Source organism: Leptidea sinapis, chromosome 27, assembly GCF_905404315.1.
Source record: "Leptidea sinapis chromosome 27, ilLepSina1.1, whole genome shotgun sequence".
Taxonomy (NCBI): domain Eukaryota; kingdom Metazoa; phylum Arthropoda; class Insecta; order Lepidoptera; family Pieridae; genus Leptidea; species Leptidea sinapis.
Genome location: NC_066291.1, coordinates 6,501,816 through 6,525,177, shown reverse-complemented (window position 1 = coordinate 6,525,177; position 23,362 = coordinate 6,501,816). Strand labels below are relative to the sequence as shown.

Genomic DNA, 23,362 nt, shown 5'->3' with positions numbered 1-23,362 from the left:
TTGGCCTTGTACAAAGTGGGGATGGAGACGTCGGTCATTTTGAAGACAGTGCAAAAGTTAAACTATCAGTATTTTGTTTGTATGTCGTGCTGTAGATAGATATATCAATCATACCTAACATATCCTCTGCCGAAGAACGTAAAAGATCGGGGCAACCGCGTGCTGTTTTAACAATAAAGGCTGGTAATGTAAGAATTCACCGAACTTATCAACAGAAATAAAAAACCTCGCCCCTTTCGCGTGTCATCAAGGGAAACTTAACTGAAGCCATATCGTCGACTATCAGAACATGCCTTAAATCCATAATAGAATACAGTTAAAGAGATTGGCTTGAACGAAACGCTTGATGTCATAGCTCTAAAGAAGCTTCACAAGTGGTTGGAAGTGAAACGTGGTCATCTTTGTGTGTCAGTCATTGGTCTAGTAGCGGGTGGCAACGTGTCATAAAACTTCAGTTTTCTCAAGAAAGAGTGAAGACTTTATCCAAATTGTAACAAGAAACTGCCTTAAATGGTGCTGTGAAAACACTTAGCAATACACGTATTATAAAATGTAAATTAGTATTTCTAGCAAGATGTTGCACTTGATCACAAGGAACGAACTAGCACGGCTCGAAGTCAACGTTCCAGACTTTATAAAAGCTAGTCTCGCCGTCGTCTAGCACTGATAGAGCTGAGCTCCTTGGTCTACAAATTATAGGCAGTTTTAGAAGCCATAGTCTGCTCATACGACAAGTCACTTTAGTAATCTCCAGAACAAGCAGACTATATATATTCCCATGTAGTTCCAAAGATTTTGAATATAACAAAATAAATACACGGGGCACAAAGTTTTGCACTTCTAGCTAATTGGAACTTTTTGAATTTCGAATGTTATATTTTTTGAAACGTTGCAACCTTCATAGTAATAAAATAATAACTTCATAGTAAAAATTGGCGGGAAATCATTTGTGAATTGTTTTTTTATCACAGATCAAAGTTCTACGTACGAAAATGGAATCGAAAAGATTTTAGAGCGATGATTATTTATGATTTTAAAAGTTTTCTCTCTCCGCAAGACTTTGCCGCTCGTCCTCAAGATGCTTTTGGGAGAGATGCATTTGATAGAGGTCGGGTTTCTTTACAAGACGAATTTCGTGAAAGGCGACCTTCAACTGATGTCAACGAAAATAATGTTGCTACTGTTAAGCGGCTAGTTGAAGAAAACCCGCAGATTACCTATGAGAAAATTCGAGGACTATTATGGATTGGTATTAGCCGAATTCAGAAAATTTTACACGAAGAATTGAAAGTTCGGAAACTTTGTTGTCGTTGGATCCCTCATGAACTGACAACGGAGCAGAAGCGGGCTCGCGTGGAATGGTGCTCACAGATGCTAATGAAGTACGACCACAGACAGTTTAATGCTGTTTATGATATTGTCACAGGAAACGAAACGTGGATTTATTGAACACTTAACACACTTGAACACTTAAAAATCTTGTGAATGGGTGTTTGAAAATGAGAACAGGCCAACAAAAGTGAGGCAGTGAGGTGTTGGTAAAAAAATTATCACAATTTTTTCTCAGCTACGGGTCCTGCACAATTCCTTCAATCAGCACGTAGAAACCCAGCCTTCAGATCTGTAGTCCTCTTGTTTTAAAAAATGGTTCAATCGCATAAAAAAATGATTAAAATGTAAAGGAGGGTATTTTGAAAAGCAATAAACATAATATGTTGGTTATAACATGTTGTTTCTTAAGTGACGCAAAACTTTTAGTGTGACATACGTATTTTGTGAGCTCGCAACAACTTATCTTACTACCTGAAAGTGGTTTCAAAGAATATTTAAATGATCATTTTTATAATATGTGTCTAATTGAAATGTGGTGGAACATTATGAAAATATAGACTCGCGACACCGATATATCGGATATCACACCGACGGCTGCTCAGCCGTGATATCCGAGCCGGCCGCACTTTTTTATAACTTTAATAAATAAACGAAAAATAAAGAGTTTAGAGTTTTCTCATCCATGTTTTCATTAGTCAACTGATGTCAACCCGCGAGCTGCGTATTTAATTCAAGCCACTATAGATAGTTACTTTCAAAGTATTATTCACGTCTCGTCTGCAAGTCATATTTTCATATCCGTTCTACTAAAATGTATGCTTAATTAAAAACGGCGATAGCAATAGGGTACCAATGAGCGTAATTGTATACCTTTAGGGCACAGTAAAGGCCCGAAAGTTCTTATGTTCGTTGAATAATAATATTCTTTATCTGTGTATAATGTAATTTTAAATATTTATGAAAGACTTTTTCACATTCTGTTTGTGATTTTTTGATGATAAAACAAAGAGACAATATTTAATATTTAACACGTCATACCATTGACTTAACAATTGACACGTTGTTTCTTTGGATGCTTTTATCAGTTGAACCTTAAGTTAAGGGCGTAAGGTTTGATTTGCGTTAATATATTATAATATTTATTTATCAGATGGTGATAGTTGGTGTATGGATCACTAGCGCAGCGTACAGTGCACCCAAATTTATTTGGGTCGAAACAATCACAAATGATCTTGGCAATGGTCACTTGGAAACAATTTGTATTCAACACAGAATGAAATACAACTCGGAAGTGTTCGACATGGTCAACTTTGGTCTACTGTACGTCACTCCTCTCTGCGTAATGACGGTCAGTATATTTTGTTTTATAACCTTCTTATTTATATAAAAATCATCGAAAAAAAAAACCATCAGAAAAAAAATTGCACTTGCCGAAAACTTACGATGGATACCGTATCCATCGTAAGTTTTGTGTGAAAAATAATTCGTAGGTACATTGCTCTCAAAAAGAATTAAAAATACTTAATACATAGGTACAAAGTAACATAAACTAATTATAATATTTATACTTGCACCCTTTGAGTTTAAGTTTCGTGCACGTACAGCACGGGCGTCTACGAAATTCCATGCGAGTGCGGCAAAAGCTACATTGGTAAAACGGGACGCAATATAAAAACCAGAAGTTTATAATGTCCCACGAAAGTTTTAATATTTTAATTATAATAATACAGCAATACATATATTTTAGGCTAATAGAATAAGGTTCGGGATTTATCATAAAAATATCTTTTAAATTTATAGAATAATAGTAATTTATAACTTTTATCTGGACAGTGGTCATATAGACGTTGGTAAATAGGGGTTCAAAACCGCGGCTACCCTCTGAGAGACTAAATATAATAAGGCCGATATATATCTGCCGCTTCTGTGTGTTCGTATTGTCTATCAGTTAAGTTAATAAGAAACAACGCAACAGGTTGCAGGATCACATTAAATTTGTTCCAAGTATATCATTAGGAAGGTTTATTGACGCATGAGAGAAATTTTATAGCAAATCGTCACGATTTTCGGTTACGCGCCATTTTGTCTTTGTTGTCAATATGACAGTGTTGACAGATATCAGGTGAAGTTTGCAGATACAATACCAAGTCGCTAGTCGTATCTTTTAATTTTGTTAATTTAAAAGTATGAAAAATTATTTTTATCTATTACTAGCTGACCCGACAGACGTTGTTCTGTATATAATAAATAAAATAATGTTTTTATATGAATTTGTCAATAATATATCATAACATCAAAAATTACTTCGTAAAATATGCACCCTGCTGTCGTAATGAAATTGTTTCACAGCAGAACTGTCAAACCGAGCGTCAATAAATTCTCTCATAGAAGTTATGTATGGAATACATCAAAGGAAAAACAAATTTGTTGTTTTTATTTAATTTAGCAGCATTTTCCTATTTATCCACCTTTTAAACCTTCCCTGGACTTCCACAAATAATTCAACACCTAAATTAGCCAAATCGGTCCAGCCGTTCTCGAGTTTTAGCGAGACTTACGAACAGCAATTCATTTATATATATAAGAACGTTTTACCTACTCTATTTGATTTAAGAGTGACCGCTAGGTTTCTCGTATGATCTTCTCACTAACTTTTCCGAACATATGGTAGAATCAGTCAAAAGAAATATTTAAATAGAAAATTCAAAAGCGCGTAATTTAAGCCTAATTGAACAAAGTTTATTTAATTTTGACTTTAAGTTACGGCCAATATTAATATTATTCATTTAAGTTATACAGAATGTGTATTTTAAGTAATAGATTATTATTTATTAATTATTGAGGTTTTTAATTTATCATTATTCTATTATTTCTTCCAACTTTACATAAAGAATAGTTAATTTTTCTTATTGCAAATTGTAATGTTGTTGTTTCTCGCCAACGATGAGGTCTGCAAATCTTCACAAACTTTGGACGGCTTTCCAAATTGAAGGAAAGGGTTATTCGTTCCCCGTTCGTTCGTTTTTAATAAAAGAAATTCAATAAGCAGGTAGATTTTATATACTTATATATACCTACCGGTTTCACCACTGGATCATTTTAAAGATTGAATTAGAATCTCCGTTAGTATTAATCGTGTTCCATATCCATGAAGTACTTACTCACTTATAATAGAAAAGTCTTGGCGCCAGTTTTATGTTAGGTTGTGTGTATCTAAGTGTTGTTTTTTGTATACAAACGCTTGAATTGTTGTTTAAAAATCAGAACGTAGCATAATTGTTCAGGAATTGCTTCTCTATCGACGCTCCTCTCGGAACGTCCGGCCATTGCCTGGTTAGCCTATCCGACGCCCATGTCGCATATAACCAGCAATTCGCCGAGTTTGGCACTACAATCTAGCAGATTGGGATGGGATGCGTTCCTTTTTTGCATCCTAGGGCAAGGGGCAAGGTTTGTTTCCCTTCGGATGATCCTAGTACTTGCGCCGGTATATTAGCCAATGTGATACTACAGGGCATGGACATACCAAGCTCTGTATTACCGATCAGTGGCAGACCACAGCCTTGGTTCGATGCATCAGTTAAAGCAGCATCTGACTGTAAAAAACAGGCGTATCGAACTTGGGTTGCGGCGCTGGGCTCAAAGGATCCGATCTGCAAAGTTTTAAAGAGGAAGTATAGACATACTTCCAGAATTTTTAAGCGGCAAATCGCCCGTGTGAAATCGAAGCACGTGGTCAAAATCGGCGAGCAGCTTTCCAGTTACCCAACTGGAATACGCCAGTTCTAGTCTTTGACGAAAGCTGCTCGTGGTAACTTCAACCAGCCGTCCCTGCTGCTATTGCACATGAGAAATGTCATTCTTGGCCCATACGGCAAAAGAGACAGCTGATCTTCTGTGCGCTCTTTTTGCCTCCAACTCGACCCTAGACGACAGCGGAAAAACAACGCCGACCATCCCGCACTGTAAGAGCTCTCTGCCTGAAGTACAGTTCAGACAGAAAACTGTTCGGCGAGTTCCAAGCCATTCCTCCAATCGTGCTTAAAACGTGTGCCCCTGAGTTGAGAGGGGAAGTCCCTGACTCATAGAATATATAGATAGATAGCTCTTGTCCATCCGATCCAAAAAAAAGGAGACAGTTCAGATCCGAAACTACAGGCCTATAGCTATTACCACCCTGCTCTCCAAAATCATGAAGAGCAAAATTAACCGCCAGCTCTTGATATACCTAGATGGTTACCAATTGATCAACGACCGACAGTACGGCCTTCGCCATGGCCGGTTGGCGGGCGATCTTCTGGTATACCTAACACATAGATAGACGGTGGCTATCGAAAGCAAGGGGAAAGGCCTGGCAGTTCGCTTGGATATAGCGAAGGCCATTGATCGTGTAGGGCACAAGGCGCTTCTCACAAAACTTCCATCATTTGGGATTCCCGAGAGCTTATGCAAGTGGACCTCCAGCGTCCTCACTGGGCGCAGCATACAGGTACAGTTGTCGATGGTTATTGCTTGAATCCGAAGCCCGTGAATGCTGGAGTGCTCCAAGGCTGTGTGCTATCACCTACACTGTTTATCAATGATATGTTATATTTATCAATGATATGTTATATAGCATCCTAAAACAGTTAAATGAACTTGATGTTCACAAAGGGGCAGGACCAGATGGCATTCCACCGTATTTCGTGTCTAGGTGCAGCCTAGCTTTAAGTTTTCCACTTTTTCTTATAATAAATAGGTCTCTTTCTACTGGTATATTCCCTGATATATGGAAAACTGCCAAAGTAGCTCCTATCCATAAAAACGGAGATAAAGACATTATTTCGAATTATAGGCCCATCTCAATTCTGTCCGTATTTGCGAAGTTATTCGAAGTATTGCTCTATCCGTATTTAAAGAGCCATACAAAACAACTTCTCGTACATGAGCAACATGGATTCGCTCAATCCCGTTCAACGATCACTAACTTGGTTGTATACCATAATGAAATAGTAAATGCAGTTGATGCTGGTGTACAAGTAAGCGCTATTTACATGGACTTTGCAAAAGCCTTCGATAGAGTTACCCATATTATTTTATTGCAAAAAATAAAGTTATATGGAATAGGCGGGACGCTTTTGGAATGGTTTAATTCCTACTTATCGAACAGAACTCAATACGTAGCGGTGAAGGGCTTCAAATCCGACAATTACGCAGTGATCTCAGGAGTACCTCAGGGTTCTCATTTGGGGCCATGGCTGTTCAATTTATTTATTAACGATATTGTATCTCACATCCAACACAGTAGCACTTATCTCTTTGCAGATGACCTGAAGTTATGCAGAACTATAACAAGCCCTTTAGATTGCGATTTATTACAAGAAGATCTTAATGCAATATACAAATGGTGTACTAGTAATAAAATGATATTGAACACAAGTAAATGTTACTCTATCACATTCACTCGCAACCGCGATATACTCAGAACTCAATATAGCATTAATGGTTTAATTCTAGAGGATAAAACTGATATTAGAGACTTAGGGGTTTTTTTTGATAACAAATTAACGTTTCTGCCTCATATTGATAATGTTATTAATAAATCTTCCAAAATGCTAGGCTTCATCATCCGTAACTGTAAAAAATTTCGCAATCCAACAACTAAAATAACCCTGTATAATGCTTATGTGCGCAGTAATCTAGAATACTGTAGCATCGTTTGGTCTCCTCAATACAACATTCACCAATTAAGAGTTGAACGCATTCAAAAACGGTTCTTATGGCACCTTGCTTTTTCTTGTGGGGTACATAAGCAATTGCCATCGTACTGCGATAAGTTGAGACACTTTAACTTGAAAAGTCTTTCTGTTCGACGACAAATGCTAGATCTAATATTTTTATACAAAATAATTAGAAATCAGTTCGACAGTCCATCACTCGTGCACTCCATCAGCTTACGAGTTCCCCGCCGAGTACCAAGGCGTGCGCAGGTCGGAGCTGGCCTGTTCCATCAGCCATTTGCCAAAACTAACCTTAAGCAATTTTCTCCCATACCACGTCTATCAAGAACTTATAACTCCATCTGTGGTGAAGTAGATATTTTTAAAGATTCTTTACCTGCTTTTAAAAAAAATATTACGAGATTGTTAGGCGCCAAAATATGATTAATATTCTTCTTCTTCTTTTTTTTCCTTCTTTTCAAATTCATATCTTGATTTTATAATTTTTGCTTTATTTTATATAATTGTTTTATGTGCATGTTGTGACACCTTAATTTGTTGTACATTCAACTCATTATTTGATATATTTTAAGCATATTAGAATGTAACAACTACTGGTTGTCCTATAAATAAATAAATAAATAAATGTTGGGCAACATACATGGCTATGTAGACAACAGCAGTGGGGATATACACGGGCCATGCAGGTCTCTCTCAGGAAATCGTCGACCAGTGCCGGGAGAAAGTTATGAACGGCTGGACACTAGGCGTTGCGTAGAGACTTCGCTTCATTGTGTGTCTTCTATCGTATTTATCACGGGGAGTGCTCCAAAGAGCTCTTTCACCTGATTCCTGCCTCTGAATTCCACCTTCACACGACACACCACAAATAAGAATATTATCCTTACCATCTGGTTGTGGATGCGATCCTCCACAGTGCAGTTTTGAAGGAGTTTTCTTCCACGTACTACAAAGCTGTGGAATGAGCTTCCTTATGCGGTGTTTCCGGGACTTCAAAAAAAAGCGCGAACACCTTCCTTAAAGGCTGGTAACGCTCATGTGATATGTCTGGTGTTCCAAGAAAATGTGGGCGGCGGTAACTTACCACCAGGTGACCTGTACGCTCGTTTGTCCTCCTTTTCTAGAGGGCTAAATAAAAAAGCTGAATAGCTGTCACTAATCATTCAATATTATTAATATAGTTATACAATTTGACGAGGTTGCTCAATTAAAATTCAATTTCAAGTTCAAAATAAGTTTTTGAAAACACTCACTGAACAAATACCAGCCATTCGTAAACTTATGTCTCAGACCAGAGAAGAACAGGCAAAAATACGAAGGCTGCACTAAAAGTATTGGGAATGGAATATTTCCACTGTTCCTGTCATATTAAAACCTACACTCGCCACGCGTGACTTTGAGCAGGATAGCTTCGTATTCTTCTTCGTCGAAAGCAATTTATAATATTAAGTTTTATTTTGTTTACTCGTACTAATAGATTCCATTGATATAAAATCTGTCCATAACATACATACTACCTACTACTGCCGAATTGTAGACCTCCCACTTTTGAATCGGTTTATAATGGGATATGTGATTCAAATTAAAATCATAATTTTACTGTCACAATTTGTAAAAGCACGTTTCGCTGAGTTTATTAAAATGTTCACAATTAATATTGGACTCATTAAAAGGATGCTGAGGATGAACTACACTCATTACTCGTAAACATTTTGCAAAGTATATACATTTAATCTTGGTCAATAGGTTCAATTGTCAATTAATTTTGTTACGTTATTAATTATTTATCTTTACTTATTAATATTTTTATTCCTGCTCGGATGCTGTGAATAGTCATATTTGTGATAATTACGAGTTAAATTATTGAGGTTGGATATTAAACAAAAAACAAAACTTACAAACTGATGTTTATAAAAGGTCCAATAATAATGGTAGTTAAAGTAAGAGATTGCCGTTTTATAGTAGTAGGTACTTCGAATTGACATATTTCTAGAATCTTTATGGTTTGAGATTTTTGAGTAAAACTTTTTTCACATGGTAGATACATATGTACTTATTCTTTTAAAAGTGTGCAACATTTGACTATCGACTGTCGGTTGTTTTCTTATTCAGCTTAGACAAGAAAGATGGATACTTCAAAAATTCGAGTGATTTTTGAATACGAGTTCCGGCGCGGAACTAACGCGTCAGGAAGGAGAGGGGACTGCTGATAAACGCACCGTTCGAGTTTGGTTTCAACGCTTTCGTCATGGAAACTTTGATTTGAAGAACGAAATATGTGGAAAACGATCCGATCTGAACTACCCAAGAATGAGGAGCATGGTTTAACGTTACCTTACCAACAATATTGACTCATTTGCGTCTAATTACATATAATAAAATTAAAATATATGAAAAATGGGTGCCTCATGTTTCAAAAACTTGTGTTGCCTTGTTGAGTCGATACAGAAATGAAGGTATATTGAATCGAATTGTGACATGCGATGAAAAGAGGATTATTTGCGATAACAGTAAGCGAAAAATTTATTGGCTGACCCCAGGTCAAACGTCGCAACGTTGCAGCTTATGAACCAATGTTTGGCCAATAAAAAGGTAATGGTAACGTGATGATGGTCTCAGCATGGTGTTATTCATTATAGCTTTCTCCTATCTGGTCAAGCATAACGGCAGATATGTACTATGCCGAGTAACGAACAATGATAGCAATAATATCAGTGAAACAGCCACGTCTCATGAACCGATCTTCACCATTATTGCTCCATGATAACGCGAGACCTCATAAAGCAACTGTTTAAACTCTACAGGAACTGCAATTAGAAATCATTTATCACCCTCCGTATTCTCCAGACTTTGCTCCAAAGGACTACGATGTTTTTCGCGATTTGAACAATTTCTACGTGATAAAAAGTTCTCTTCTCAGGAGGCAGTACAAAATGCTTTCACACATTTTGTCGAATCTAGATTACCACAGTTCTATCCCAAATTAAATTACCTTCCTATTTTATGGCAGCAATGTTAATAATTGTATTTATTTTGATTAAATAAATATGTTAAATTTAGAAAAAATATATACGGCAATATCATACTTTAACCCTAAATAAGAATAATAATAAAATCACTGAGAAAGAATGAAACCGACATTGGTATGTCAGAATTGCTTTTTAGATATGGACATTAAACAGCTGGTGACTTCTTGGTGAAGTTTCTTTTAACGGTTAACAAGTAAAAAGTATCTGGTGGAAATAAGGTACAGTAAAAGTGCTTTCAACAGCTGGGTAGTGTAGAGGCACTACCCATTAATATTCTCGTATAGACTCAGACCGAGCTTGACGCCCTTTATGGGAAGGTCCGTAAACTACTGACGACATACCGTATTCACCATCCACGTTCATCTTTTATGAGATTATAATATATCCCACGGTAATGTGGAGGCCGCGGTTTTCTAAGTGCTAAAAACCTGCATAATCGTGAATGTATTTATTTATTAACTAGGCACTTCAACAGAATACATATCTATACTAATATTATAAAGCTGCAGTGTTTGTTTGTTTGTTTGAATGCGCTAATCTCTGGTACTACTGGTCCGATTTGAATGATTCTTTCAGTGTTGAGTAGTCCATTTATCGAGGAAGGCTATAGGCTATGTTTTTTTTTCAAAATTAGGGATCCGTAATAAAATTGCTATTTTGTAACACAAGGTGTAAAATCGAAAACCTATTTTTGCGTGCGCTGCAAAAACTATTGACAATAGAACAAAATGATGTAGAGGCTATAATATAGGCAATATTTTACTACTTATAAAACTATCGCGTGAATTATACTTTATATGGCAAAACAACGTTTGCCGGGTCAGCTAGTATATTTATAAATTTAACATTATTTACAATTATAATATGCACACCTATAAGAGAAACGCATAGTAACGCAAAGTAAGTGTTTTATAACTGAAATGAAATGATGAAATGAAAGTCCAAATGAAAGTAAATGTGATAATCAATTTAAGTTACTAGGTTAGTTTATAGTTTGACTTAAAAGTTTGTTAGTATTTTATTTTTAAGTAAGCCAAGAGAGTCATTGAATATACTGTGATACTTTGTACTCAAGATCGCTTGAATGTATGGGGGGGGGGGGGTAAAAAGATTCTTGGACTTTTTTATCAGGCTCTCTGCGGGCTTGATATAGACTCAATTTCGTCTGTGCATTGGCTGCGATTGGGTGACCTCTTTGAGGAAACTGAAGGATTTACCTGTGCAATTGCTGATTAAGTTATCAAGACGAATAACTTAATAATAATGATGGCACAGTAGACATATGTCAGGCGTGTCAACATCCTGCTGAGTCCATCACAAATATTATTTCCGGTCGTTCTCGTCTTGCCAATGGAGAGTTTTTGCACAGACACAACCAAGTAGCCAGAATTATCCATTAGCAACTTGCTCTTTGATACAATCTTGTGCATTTTGAAATCCCGTATTCCACTATTTTTGGAATGTCACACATCGTGCGGAAGTTCCTCAGTCTGTCACCTCAACCACCAGCAGAATAGGAAATAAGATTCAGTTGTAATAGATTGTATAATAATAATAATAAAGAAATAAAATTTAGAACAAAAAAAAAATATAACTATTTATTTTCTGCTTCTTCAAAAGATCTTAAAATTAAAACGGTACATTAGGGTTAAATTTTTAACAGCTGGTATTTTGTGAAGAGCTGGTGACTGAAGTAGTTTGACCCTGTACCACAGATTACCAGGACCTCACCCTTTTTTTTCAGTGGAGTTATAGTCCAATTTCTGTAACCACTATTTCAGGATAAGCTTGCATTTAGTTCAATTGTGATGGTATTTTTTTTTAATTCATTTATTGCAGTAGCGTTTACAAATTTCATGAGTACAGTCTGCCAAACTACGTAAGTAGTTTGTCGGCAGCAGCTCTCGTGTAAAGATAATACTAACAATACTACTTACAATAATACTAAATTTACACTATTAACCTAAAACTACTATTAAACCTAATGTACAGCATTAAACTTATTTCGTATTTGTAAATTAACACGGCATAGTAAAGTTAAAATAATAAATTAAATATTAAATAATCTAAATTAAAGTCATTTCATGAGCACGGTGAGAGATAGTGTTTTGTGAGAATTGACATGGATGGTGAACCTTGAATACATAAGAAGCGTTGTTTCTATTATAGAAGGCGGCTATAGTGCACCCAATTCTTAAGGAATGTGTACACTTGGTTCAGTCCAACTACCGCCCGTGATCTTCTTGCATATCGCACTCTGATCACTCACGCCACCTCACTGACTTCACATAAATTGGCCCAAGCGTTTGAGATGAAGGGAGAGGTGTTGGCAGTGAGTTTGGAAATAGCTATCATCCTATGGGATTCTCGAGGATTGCAGATGGGTCACTAGCTTTTTAGCCGATCAGATCATCAAGGTGGATGCTGCACTTGAAACCCTTAAATGCTGTAAAAACGAGTATTGTTCTCACCTCTGGGCGGGCACTCCCCAGTACCAGTTTTTTTTATATTTTTATTTCTTTCATCTGAACGTATAAAACTAAGAGCGGCTCAAAGCATCGACGATCAATTCATTTCCGATCGGCTTGATTCTTAAGCGTTGCGTAGAGATGTGGGTTCTCTCTTCATCTTCTACCGCATTTACCATGGGGAGTACTGTTCAGGTTGGTTCCGGCGGCCGAAGTCCACCACAGGACGTTACATCAAAATTCTATATATAGCCCGCATCACCTCGGCGTCTGGCATTCTACAAACACGTGTTCTGCCAGATACTTCGTGAAATCAATTACCCGCTGCTGTTTTCCCAAACCGATACGAATTAGGGACCTTCACCTTTTTGTCACTGCTTGTGGTGGCGACATGGGACGGGTCGTCCCAATTCCTAAAATATGGTTGAGGGAGGCGATGGCAGGCTCATGCGTCATGCTTGTGAACGGGCGCTGCTTGTGCTGGCAGTATGATCCTGTTGCCGGAGCTTCGGTTTCAGATTCTTAAAAGTTGTGCGTATATAAATGTATGGATATATACATATCTATTTATTTATAACCGCTTATAAAATGCTCACAGAATACCTTTATTTATTTATGGTGTATGTGGATAATGCAGCTACTGTACTCAATAACTTTTGTATTAATTTACATTTACTTTTTTGACTTACTCGTGTAAGACATTGACTATTTGACGTTTGAGTGTGTTTGTTGCATCATTTTACATTTTACATATCATATTGTAATTGAAATGATTTATAAATCGATGTAAATGTAAATCTTGATATAAAAGATTGGCAATGAGTTTCTTGCTACTTCTTCTCATTAGCTCAACCCTTTACGAAGTAGCGGTAGATTCAATAAGATTTTTTTTTGACATTCATAAGTGTCATTTCCGTGAGTTACGTGAATAAACTGATTTTGATTTGATTTGATTTGATTCAAGAAAAGAGCTTACTGGGAGTAAGCTTAACGACCGATAACGCATCTCTTGATACTTCTTGTTACAGATTTCCATGGGCGGTTGCCTCGCTATTGCCCATCACGTCTTCATCTTGCCCATTGCCCCTCTATTATAAAAAAATATATAAATTGCTGACAACTTATTAGGTTTTTACTCGAATTCATCGTTATCAAATATTTTATTTTACATTTCAGCTCAATGTTGTATCTTTATTAGGCCATTATCAGTATCATCTAAACCACGCTTCGTGTCCGTTTTAAAATACAGGGACAGTGGGTGTTACGCATCATGTCTGCTTTCTCTTAGCGGTAACGTAGCGATTGCGGAGGCGGTTAATTCTGTGAACCAAACTTTTGGGTATTGTTTATTCTGAAAACAATTCCTTAGAGACCAAGAATGAGCAAGGGCTCATTTGTATTAATTAAAAGAGTATGTTCAGTTAGAGGTTATATATAAATCAATTTAGAAGGTTCGCATAATTAACTGTAAAAACTTTTCTTTTCGTTTCAATAAGTTTAAGTAAATAATTTAGTATGTATTTATTTATTACTTTATTTAGCATTGACTTATTATTTTTGTTACGTTGTTACGAGTAAGTCAACAAATTTAAATGAATACAAAACATAAGTTATTGAGTACAGTAGCTGCATCATCCACACACACCGTAAATAAATAAAGGTATTCTGTGAGCATTTTATAAGTGATTATATATAAAAAAACGGTCCTTCTGCCTTAAGTAATAACGTTATTAGCAAACCTACCAACATCTTATAGTGACCATATCAATATTAAAAATATTTTATGTGTTCAATAAATAGATTAACTTGGCCCTCGCATGAAAACACAATGTATCTTTTTTTTAAATTCAAATACAGTGTATCTCGCAAGTAAAAACATATTTTAATATAATAAATTGTTTAATGCTCCACTCACATATTTTTTTTTCAGATTATTAATTTCTCAGATCGATCTGTAAGAATGATATTGCCAAACGTTCTGAATTTCAGATCGGAATATTTAAGATTATGATTTCAAAACATGTGTATTCCCCTTAAGTACATTTTATTAGAACGGTACATATACTCGAAACAGATAATGAATAAATAATTTTCTCGCCGTAATGTGATTAAACTCTCCTTTTTTCTGTTCATATTTAAAGGATGTAACCAATGTTTACTTTTGCATTTCTTTTTTTTTATTATGTTGGGGCAAAAGCAATGCGATTATTCTTCTTCCATAAAGACGTCGACGACATTTGCAGGGAATCACGAGTCCAAAGAGGATGTAAATACTACGTAATAAAAGGCGGGAGGGACTGTCTAAGTAAAAATTAAAATTTAGATTAGTATGAAACGTGCAGTAATTTTAGAGTTAGTTTGAAATAGTAGTAATAACAGGCCACAAAATATAGTTCGGCTAAGTTTGAAAGCTAACAGTTGCTTAAAACGTAGTGGATTTCGGCTATCTCCTTTCTTTTTACAAGATTGTAGCCGTCATCTGTCAATTACTGTACGTTTCATACAATCGAGTGATTCACTTATTTCTTACAGAGTTCCGCTAGCCTGCACGAGACTACTAATCATTCTGAATTCTTAAGATACCGGACTCTACATTATGAATGCAGAGAGCCATTCCGAATGTGAGAGGCCAACCTTAGTCATAATTAATTAATACAATATATTCATAAATAGAGGATGCCTGCGCGTGAATACTTCGAAAGTCGACAATAATTAGGTTTAATTAGCTTTTCATAGAAACGCGAACAATATGGGATTACAAAGTTATTTATGCAGTTGGTATATTTAGACTACTAAAAGTAGACATAAATTACAAAATCATAAATAGAGGATGCCTGGGCGTGAATACTTCGAAAGTCGACAATAATTAGATATAATTAGCTTTTCATAGAAACGGGAACAATATGGGATTACAAATGCAGTTGGTGTATTTATACTAAAAGTACACATAAATTGCAAAATATTTTGGTTTTCCCTTGATTTATACACCAAACACTAATTTTATTCTAAATTTGAAGCTTCTATGGCTGTTCGAAGTGCTTTAGACTTTTGATGATCGGTCGGTCAGTGTGTCAGTGAGTGAAAAAATTAATAAACTTTGACTAATTATAATTCTTATACTACTGGTTCAAATTGAATCAAATTTGAAATGTACAGTACATTGTCTGCTTCTATTTATTTTTGGAGTCGGTGTCAGCAAAGGTAGGTTTCTAACTACATACATAGTTATAGGTTCAACGTGACTAGGCGAAAGGCGAGAGCGGAGCCGCGGCGACAGGGCACCGATTTCAAAAAGTAAAAATAATTATAATAACATTATATTGATTATTAAGTTGTAAAAGAATACGCAATCATTTTTTAATGTTTAGTGCATATTAAGTATATTAAGTATAAGTAAGTGTTACGAATACGTTTTTTTTGAAGTTGCTTGATTTTTTAGTAAAATTCATTTCACATACATTTTGTTTAATATTTGTTTTATTCGTTGGTAGTTTATTTTTCATAGCTTAGTTAATTGTTATTAGTCAGTAAGTACGAATAAATTGTTAGCGTTCTTTGGTAAGAACGCATTGTTGAAGATCTCCTCCATCTTAGTCCATGTCTCTGTAGTGTCACCCAGATTCAGTTTAAATTCAAATTCAAATTCTAATATTTTTATTCAAAATAGGGTGTGAAATCACTTATTGAAAGTCATAAAACTACTACCACCCATTCCAAAATGAATGCCTCAGGTCTGAGAAGAATGGGCGCAACAAACTCAGCGGGCTTTTTTTTGTAACATTAACAAAGTAACATTGTACAATTAAACTTATCATTTAATAGCCTGAGGGCGGTCGCTCCATTCCCAATTTGTGGTATCATTAAGAAAGTCATTTATGTTATCAAATCAAAATCAAATCAAAATCACTTTATTCATGGAGGTCAAGGAAAAGACAATTATGAATGTCAAAAGTTTTCTTTTCTTTTACATTACTTCGGAAAATGTTAGGCTTTAATGACAAGAAGTGGCAATAAGCGTTTTGTTAATTTTCACTAGAGGAAATATAGAAAGAAAAACACTTATTTCACAAAACACTCACAGTATACACTTATAATAAGATAAATGTACAAAACAAACCAAAAAAAACGTATTTAAATAGTAAGTGAATGAGTATTGGAGAGTTTCTGTGCAATGCAGGAAATGGTTCACCGACTCAGGATTATCTGTAACAAGGCCGTGGCAATGAAACAGCACTGATTTTCAGTAGTTCGAGGTCGTTCCTCTAACTGCCACAGCTTGTATCGGCATACTTGGCGTCGATATAATGAGCGACGTTCAGTTCCGTGGTCACTTGGTAGAGAAGGCCAAACTGATCTCTAAAAAGTTTGGTACACCAGTGTAAGGCGTAAACTCAGTAAGGCGAGACAGTACTTGTATCTAACAACAATATAATTCGGCCTCTCATGGAGTACAGTACCAGTTTCTTTTCATTTTTTTTCATTTGAGCGGATTGAATCATTGACTATCATATTCATCTCTGATCGGCTTGATTCTTTGGCGTTGCGTAGAGATGTGGGTGGTCTCTGCATCTTCTACCGCATTTATCACGAGGAGAGCTCAGAGGAGCAGTTGGGGTTGATTCCAGCGGAATTCCACCACCGGACACTACGTCAAAATGCAAAGTACTACCCGCATCACGTCGACGTCTGGCATTCCACATCCACGCGTTTGGCAAGAGATTACTTGTCTCATACAGTCAATTTTCCTTTTCCATTTACACACTGTTCTATTCCACTTTGCTAGTCAAGCTATTATGACTGATATTATAACTATGAAATCTTTAATACCATAATATTTTCTAAGAGTATTTCAACCAATATAATGATGTTTTGGTCATGGTACATACTCACCTCATAGAAGGAATTAGTATACCCATAATGATTTTCTTCTAAATTTACAAATTTCTGTTTATAGGTAATTCTGGAATCCCTAATTTGCCACTTCGCTTACCTCGTTAATGAACATTTTAACTTAATAAAGATATTAAGCCGACATGCACATCAGAGTCAAGTTACTTGAAGCTTAAACGAAATACATTTTCTTGAAATTTGAACGACTCGTCACACACTTCGACACACCACCTGGGGACTATTAGAAAGACTACTAGAAAATACAAAAAGTTGCAAGCTAAAGATTAACAAGTAATACTTACAACAATATTACTGTTGCTTAAACTGCAAATAATTTGACCAATCTTTTTTTTTTTATGAAAATAAGGGACGAAACGAGCAGGACCTTCGGCTGATGATGATACTTCAGTGCCGCTCAGGATTCTTGAAAAATCCTTGAGACATAAGATGTTAAGTGTCATTTGCCCTATAATTTCTCTAGATACGGCACCCTTTACACCGAAACACAATAATGTTTACAAATTACTGCTTCACGGCATACATAGGCGCCGTTGTGGTACCCATAATCCAGCCGACATCCTGTGCAAAGGTCTCCTACTAATTTGCAACTTATACGATTTCTATTTACTAGTATTAATGTATTTTGTTGCATAATGAATTTATCCTAACTAGTAATATTACTACTAATATTATCAGCAAGCCAATGGAGAGTAGAACACAGTTGTTGACTGCAAGAATGTGCCCCACTATTGCTGCTTTTTTTAATGTCATGTGAAATTGCTTGAAAAATACGCTCGGTTTTAATCGATGGCATAAAGAACATTCAAAATAAAAGTCAAATAAAAGGTTTATTTGACTTATATTATCTTAATATATATAAATTACGTGACACGTTGTTTGTCCGCAATTGACACCCTAAACTAATGACCGGATTTTAATGGGGATTGCTTCATGGAGTGCAGTTTAGTCCAACTTGAGAGATAGGATAGTTTTTATTTCGATTTGGGGCCCATAATTATTTATATTCACTATATTTGTTTTGTATGGACATATTTCTATGAGAGAATTAACTGACGCACGGTTTAACAGTTCCGCTGTGAAACAATTTCATTATTACAACAGGGAGCATTTTTTACGAAATAATACTTGATGTTTTGAAACATTATTGGCAAATTCCTATATAGCAGTATTTTTTATTATTATTTACAGAACAACGTCTGTTGGGTCAGCTACATTTATATTTATTCATTAAACTAAGCGATTTTGAACCGTTGGTATATTTCTTTTAAATAACTGAATCTACCATACATTCGGAAAAAGTGCAGCTCGTGAGAAGAACATACAAGAAACTCAACGGCCACTCTTCTCAATCAATAGAGTAATCTACAATGGCTGTAATATAATTAATTAGGTTTGTCATCCATTATATGAATCGCGTTCAAAGTTAAAAGCGCTTTAAATATCAAATATTTCATAAAACGTCATAAAAAATAAACTGTGTAATATAAATTATCCTATTCTAGTTGCAGCAACCTTTAGGATGTTTTGTGAACATGATAATAAAAAGTAAGTACAATGATTTATAACGTATAACAGGTCGACTTGGCACCACAAGCAGCACCCGTTCAGGAGCTGATGAGGCATGGACCAGCCGTCGTTCCCGAGAGGAGACGACCGGGCACACGACGCCACCGCAGGCATTTTGTAGAAGGGTGCATTATTTTCAAAGCTGTTATTTTATGCCCCTTCTGTAAATTTATCGCTGACGTCTTGTTTGCAACAGTAATTCATCTTTTTCTTCATCTGCTGACGAATTCTGACCGAATGACGAATACTTTACATTTTCGAACAACGAATACTATAATAATATGTGGTCCCTCTTTAGCTCAGTCGCTTATGTTGAAATATTTTACTAGTAGTAGAAATTTTAATATATAATATATGTAATAACTTTGAAATGCGTAAGGTGAGGAGGTCCTCACCTTATATATATAGCAGGTGCTACCCTGAAATCGGAAGGACATAGTATGAAGCCAGAGAGAAAAAGGCAAAGAGGAAGCTTTACCGTCGAAGTTCTTTATTTGCTAGAAACATTCAAGAAAGGCTGAAACAAATTTAAGAGTTGGCTCTGTATGTTTTATCTTGACAGACATGCAAATATTCCAGTGGTTTCGTTTTATAATAATATAACCTAATATAAATCAATAATTACTGCTACATTTAATTTGACCAACGTACAGCCATACCTAAAAGATTTAAATGAAACTTTTTAATGGAACAGGTGATACAAACGAGCGTACAGGTACCTGGTGTTAAGTGATAAAAGTCTCTCAAATTCTCTCGCAGCACCAGAGTAATCACAGTAACATTGCTGGTCATTAAGGAAGGCGCACGCCAAGCCAAGTGTAATAGTAGGTACTTACACTCGCCACGCGTGACTTTGAGCGGGATAGCTTCGTCAACTTCTTCGTCGAAAGCAATTTATAATGTTAAGTTTTATTTTGTTTAGTGCTTGGCACCGACTTAAAACCTTTCAATAGGTAGCACATATAAATAATAGTATTTTATTAATATTAAAGGTAAAGGTTGGCATAAGAGGTGTATTAAATTAAATTTTTAGTTATTTGATACTTTTCAGTTTTTGAAGTCGGTTTTTTTAAACGTAGTTTTTAATATGAATATATAGATAATGTGGATGTAATTTTTAGGTGCTTTATACACGTATTGCAGTAGGGTTGTGGCAAAGTTCGAAAGGCCTCAGGCAGATGGGTCACGGTCAGTGCTGCGCCACACAGTGTCCACGAACTGATAAACCATCGGGCAACTGCGAACCGCAGAGAACTTTTGTCGGAACACAAGAAACAAAAGTACGTATAAATAATGAGTGAATGGATAAGCCTTTATTGCAAACAGTGTAAATATTATTACAATATATATAATCTAAGTATTATTCTGAGCTCAGTAATATTCTAAGCTAAGTAATATTCCAATAAAAGTGATATTATTAATCTTCTACATCGTTCGCTTGTCTTTCGTCATAGGCCTCCTCCAAAATTTTTAATTGTGATCTGTCCAGAGCAGATCGTCTCCACTTTGATCCAGTCACTTTCTAAACTCATCTTCCCATCTAGTGGGTTTTCTTACTTGTCTCCTTTTCCCTTGTCTTGGATACCAATATATACTATTTTTTGTATATTATATTGCTTCTCAAGGTGTGTCCTTCCCATCGCCATTTTAATCCTTTTATAGTGTGGTCTATCCTTTCTAATTTCGTTTTAATCTTGATTTGTTTGATCTTACCTTGTCTTTCCTTTTGATCTTTAACGTGCTTCTTTCAATGATTTGTTGACGCTCTTTAAATTTTTGCATATTTTTCTTTGTTAAGGACCATGTTTGGCATCCATATTATGTCATGCAAAGGTTATGCACAAATGTTAATGCACGTATAAAAACTGTTATCAAACATTTATAATTTGATACTTTAGGCTAAGATCACAAAGAAGGTTCCGTTTGACAATCATATGCTTTTGAATAAATAATTTGTTAATACTAAGCTGAGTTAAATTACATTTGTTACGAAAGTCATAAAGCAAATAGTTAACTAGGAGTAACCGCTTTGCAGTGTCGTGAAACAGAATATAATTATTGTGCAATGGTTTCGGGTTCTGTAATTGGTAGCTAAAACTGACGAGACTTATAATAACGAGAGTACTGTGTTCCTATGATGGTGCAAAATATTATTTCATTTTTAATGATGTGCATTAATTACACAAATTAAATTTAAAAACAAAATTTATGAACGATGCGGTACTCGGAACCGCCAACTCTCGTGTTCCATACGAGTGCTTGTATGTGTTGATAAACTCTGAGGTTGTGATTTCATCTATAGGATCTACTTTACAGTTGATAACCTGCTCAACCCCAATATTTGCATATTAGTAAATGGATTTGAGATGTCGCTCTTTCAAATCTAAACTATTTGTTGTATTTTTAAGTGATAACGATTATCACTTTAAAAAAATAACAAATTGATGTACATTCATTTGACGTGCTTATTTTTTTCCGTTTTCTATAAACTAAGTATGAATTGAGATGTTATACAGGAGAAGCGGTTTCAACTTGTATTTCTCTTCAGGGTAATCAGTCATCAACATCAACAGTGAGGTCGACCGCATCCTCCCACAGCCATGAGTCGAGGAACTGCCGCCACCTAAGCCACCTGTCGAGGAACGTGCTGCGAGCTCGTCGAGGCGTGGTGCGGATGTTGATAGTCGTCGTGCTAACATTTGCCGTCTGCAACCTGCCCTTCCACGCCCGCAAGATGTGGCAGTACTGGTCCAGCGGTTACGAAGGCACGAGTGACTTCAGCGCCCTCCTAACTCCCCTCACGTTTCTGATAACGTACTTCAATTCGGGCATTAATCCGTTACTGTACGCCTTTCTATCAAAGAACTTCAGAAAAGGGATGCGAGAGTTACTCCTGTGTAGCTTGCATGCCAAGCGAAAAAGTGAAAATGTAATATTACTGAATAGAGTCGGCGGTGTTGGGTTGCGGAGGAGTTCAACGAGATCAACCCGCGCCAACTGTAGCACGATCACCATGGCACCAAACGGCCATGGAGAATCATGAGGGTTACATAGACGTGGCCTGCTTTGCCGTGGGGTCACCTCCGATGTATCCTGATGGACACAGAGCTCCGGCACCGACGAGGTGACCGACAGTAGTAGCCTCTACACCGTATCTACCATAACATGCGAGAAACATTTATATGATTAACAGTGAGGTGAATAACTTACCAGTAGGAAGCTCCTTTGCACAGGATGCCGGCTAGATTATGGGTCCACAACAGCCATGAAGCAGTAATGTGTAAGCATTATTGTATTTAGGGCACCGTAGCTAGTGAAATTACTGGCCAAATGAGAATTATCATCTTATGTCTCTGGTGACGAGCGCAATTGTAGTGCCAAGAATCATCAGCTGAACGTCCTGCTAGTCTCGTCCCTTAGTGTCGAAACGCTCTCGCCGCCACTCGAGCTTTACGAATGTGTTTAGACTGTTACGTGATACATTAGTGTTGTGTTTGGATTTTAGTATTATTTATGAAACTTATAGAAATTAAGATTATTAATTCACATTAAAATGTGCAACTGTTATAAAGTTAAGCATATATAAAAACAGAACTTGTTATATACGACAAAATACTTATCTATACTAATATTATAAAGCTGCAGTGTTTGTTTGTTTGTTTGAACGCGCTAATCTCTGCTACTACTGGTACGATTTGAATGATTCTTTCAGTTGGGTAGTCCATTTATCGAGGAAGGCTATAGGCTATGTTTTTTTTTTCAAAATTAGGGATCCGTAATAAAATTGCTATTTTGTAACACAAGGTGTAAAATCGAAAACCTATTTTTGCGTGCGCTGCAAAAACTATTGACAATAGAACAAAATGATGTACAGGCTATAATATAGGCAATATTTTATTACTTATAAATTTATCACGTGAATTATACTTTATATGGCAAAACAACGTTTGCCGGGTCAGCTAGTTGTACATAAATCTGATAACAGTAGACCTTAGATAGAATTTAATTTATCAAGATGCTAATTATAAAGTTTGTAAATTATGTGTTGTAAATACATTTAATTCAATCTGTAAATCATTGTATGTATAGTTTTTATTGAAATTAATTCAAATATAGATTATTGTTATTGTATTATTATCTCATTGACCTAAAAATATCACAAGAGGAAATTTAAGCATACTTTACCAGTGGGAGGCTCCTTTGCACAGGATGCCAGCTAGATTATGGGTACCACAACGGCGCCTATTTCTGCCGTGAAACAGTAATGTGTAAGCATTACTATGTTTCGGTCTGAAAGGCGCCGTAGCTAGTGAAATTACTGGGCAAATGAGACTTA

General features: G+C 36.0%; 1 protein-coding gene across 3 annotated transcripts in view; it reads left to right on the top strand.

The window, feature by feature from the left end:
* The window catches only part of LOC126972810 (trissin receptor-like), a 118,726-nt gene extending 95,571 nt beyond the window's left edge, over positions 1–23,155 (top strand). For all 3 annotated transcript variants that reach the window (XM_050819880.1, XM_050819878.1, XM_050819879.1), the window contains exons 5-7: positions 2,483–2,680; positions 20,148–20,306; positions 21,575–23,155. In XM_050819880.1, the coding sequence (XP_050675837.1) occupies positions 2,483–2,680; positions 20,148–20,306; positions 21,575–22,069 (852 nt within the window). In that variant the 3' untranslated portion in view covers positions 22,070–23,155. The remainder of the gene's footprint in view (positions 1–2,482; positions 2,681–20,147; positions 20,307–21,574) is intronic.
* The last annotated feature ends 207 nt before the right edge of the window (positions 23,156–23,362 follow it).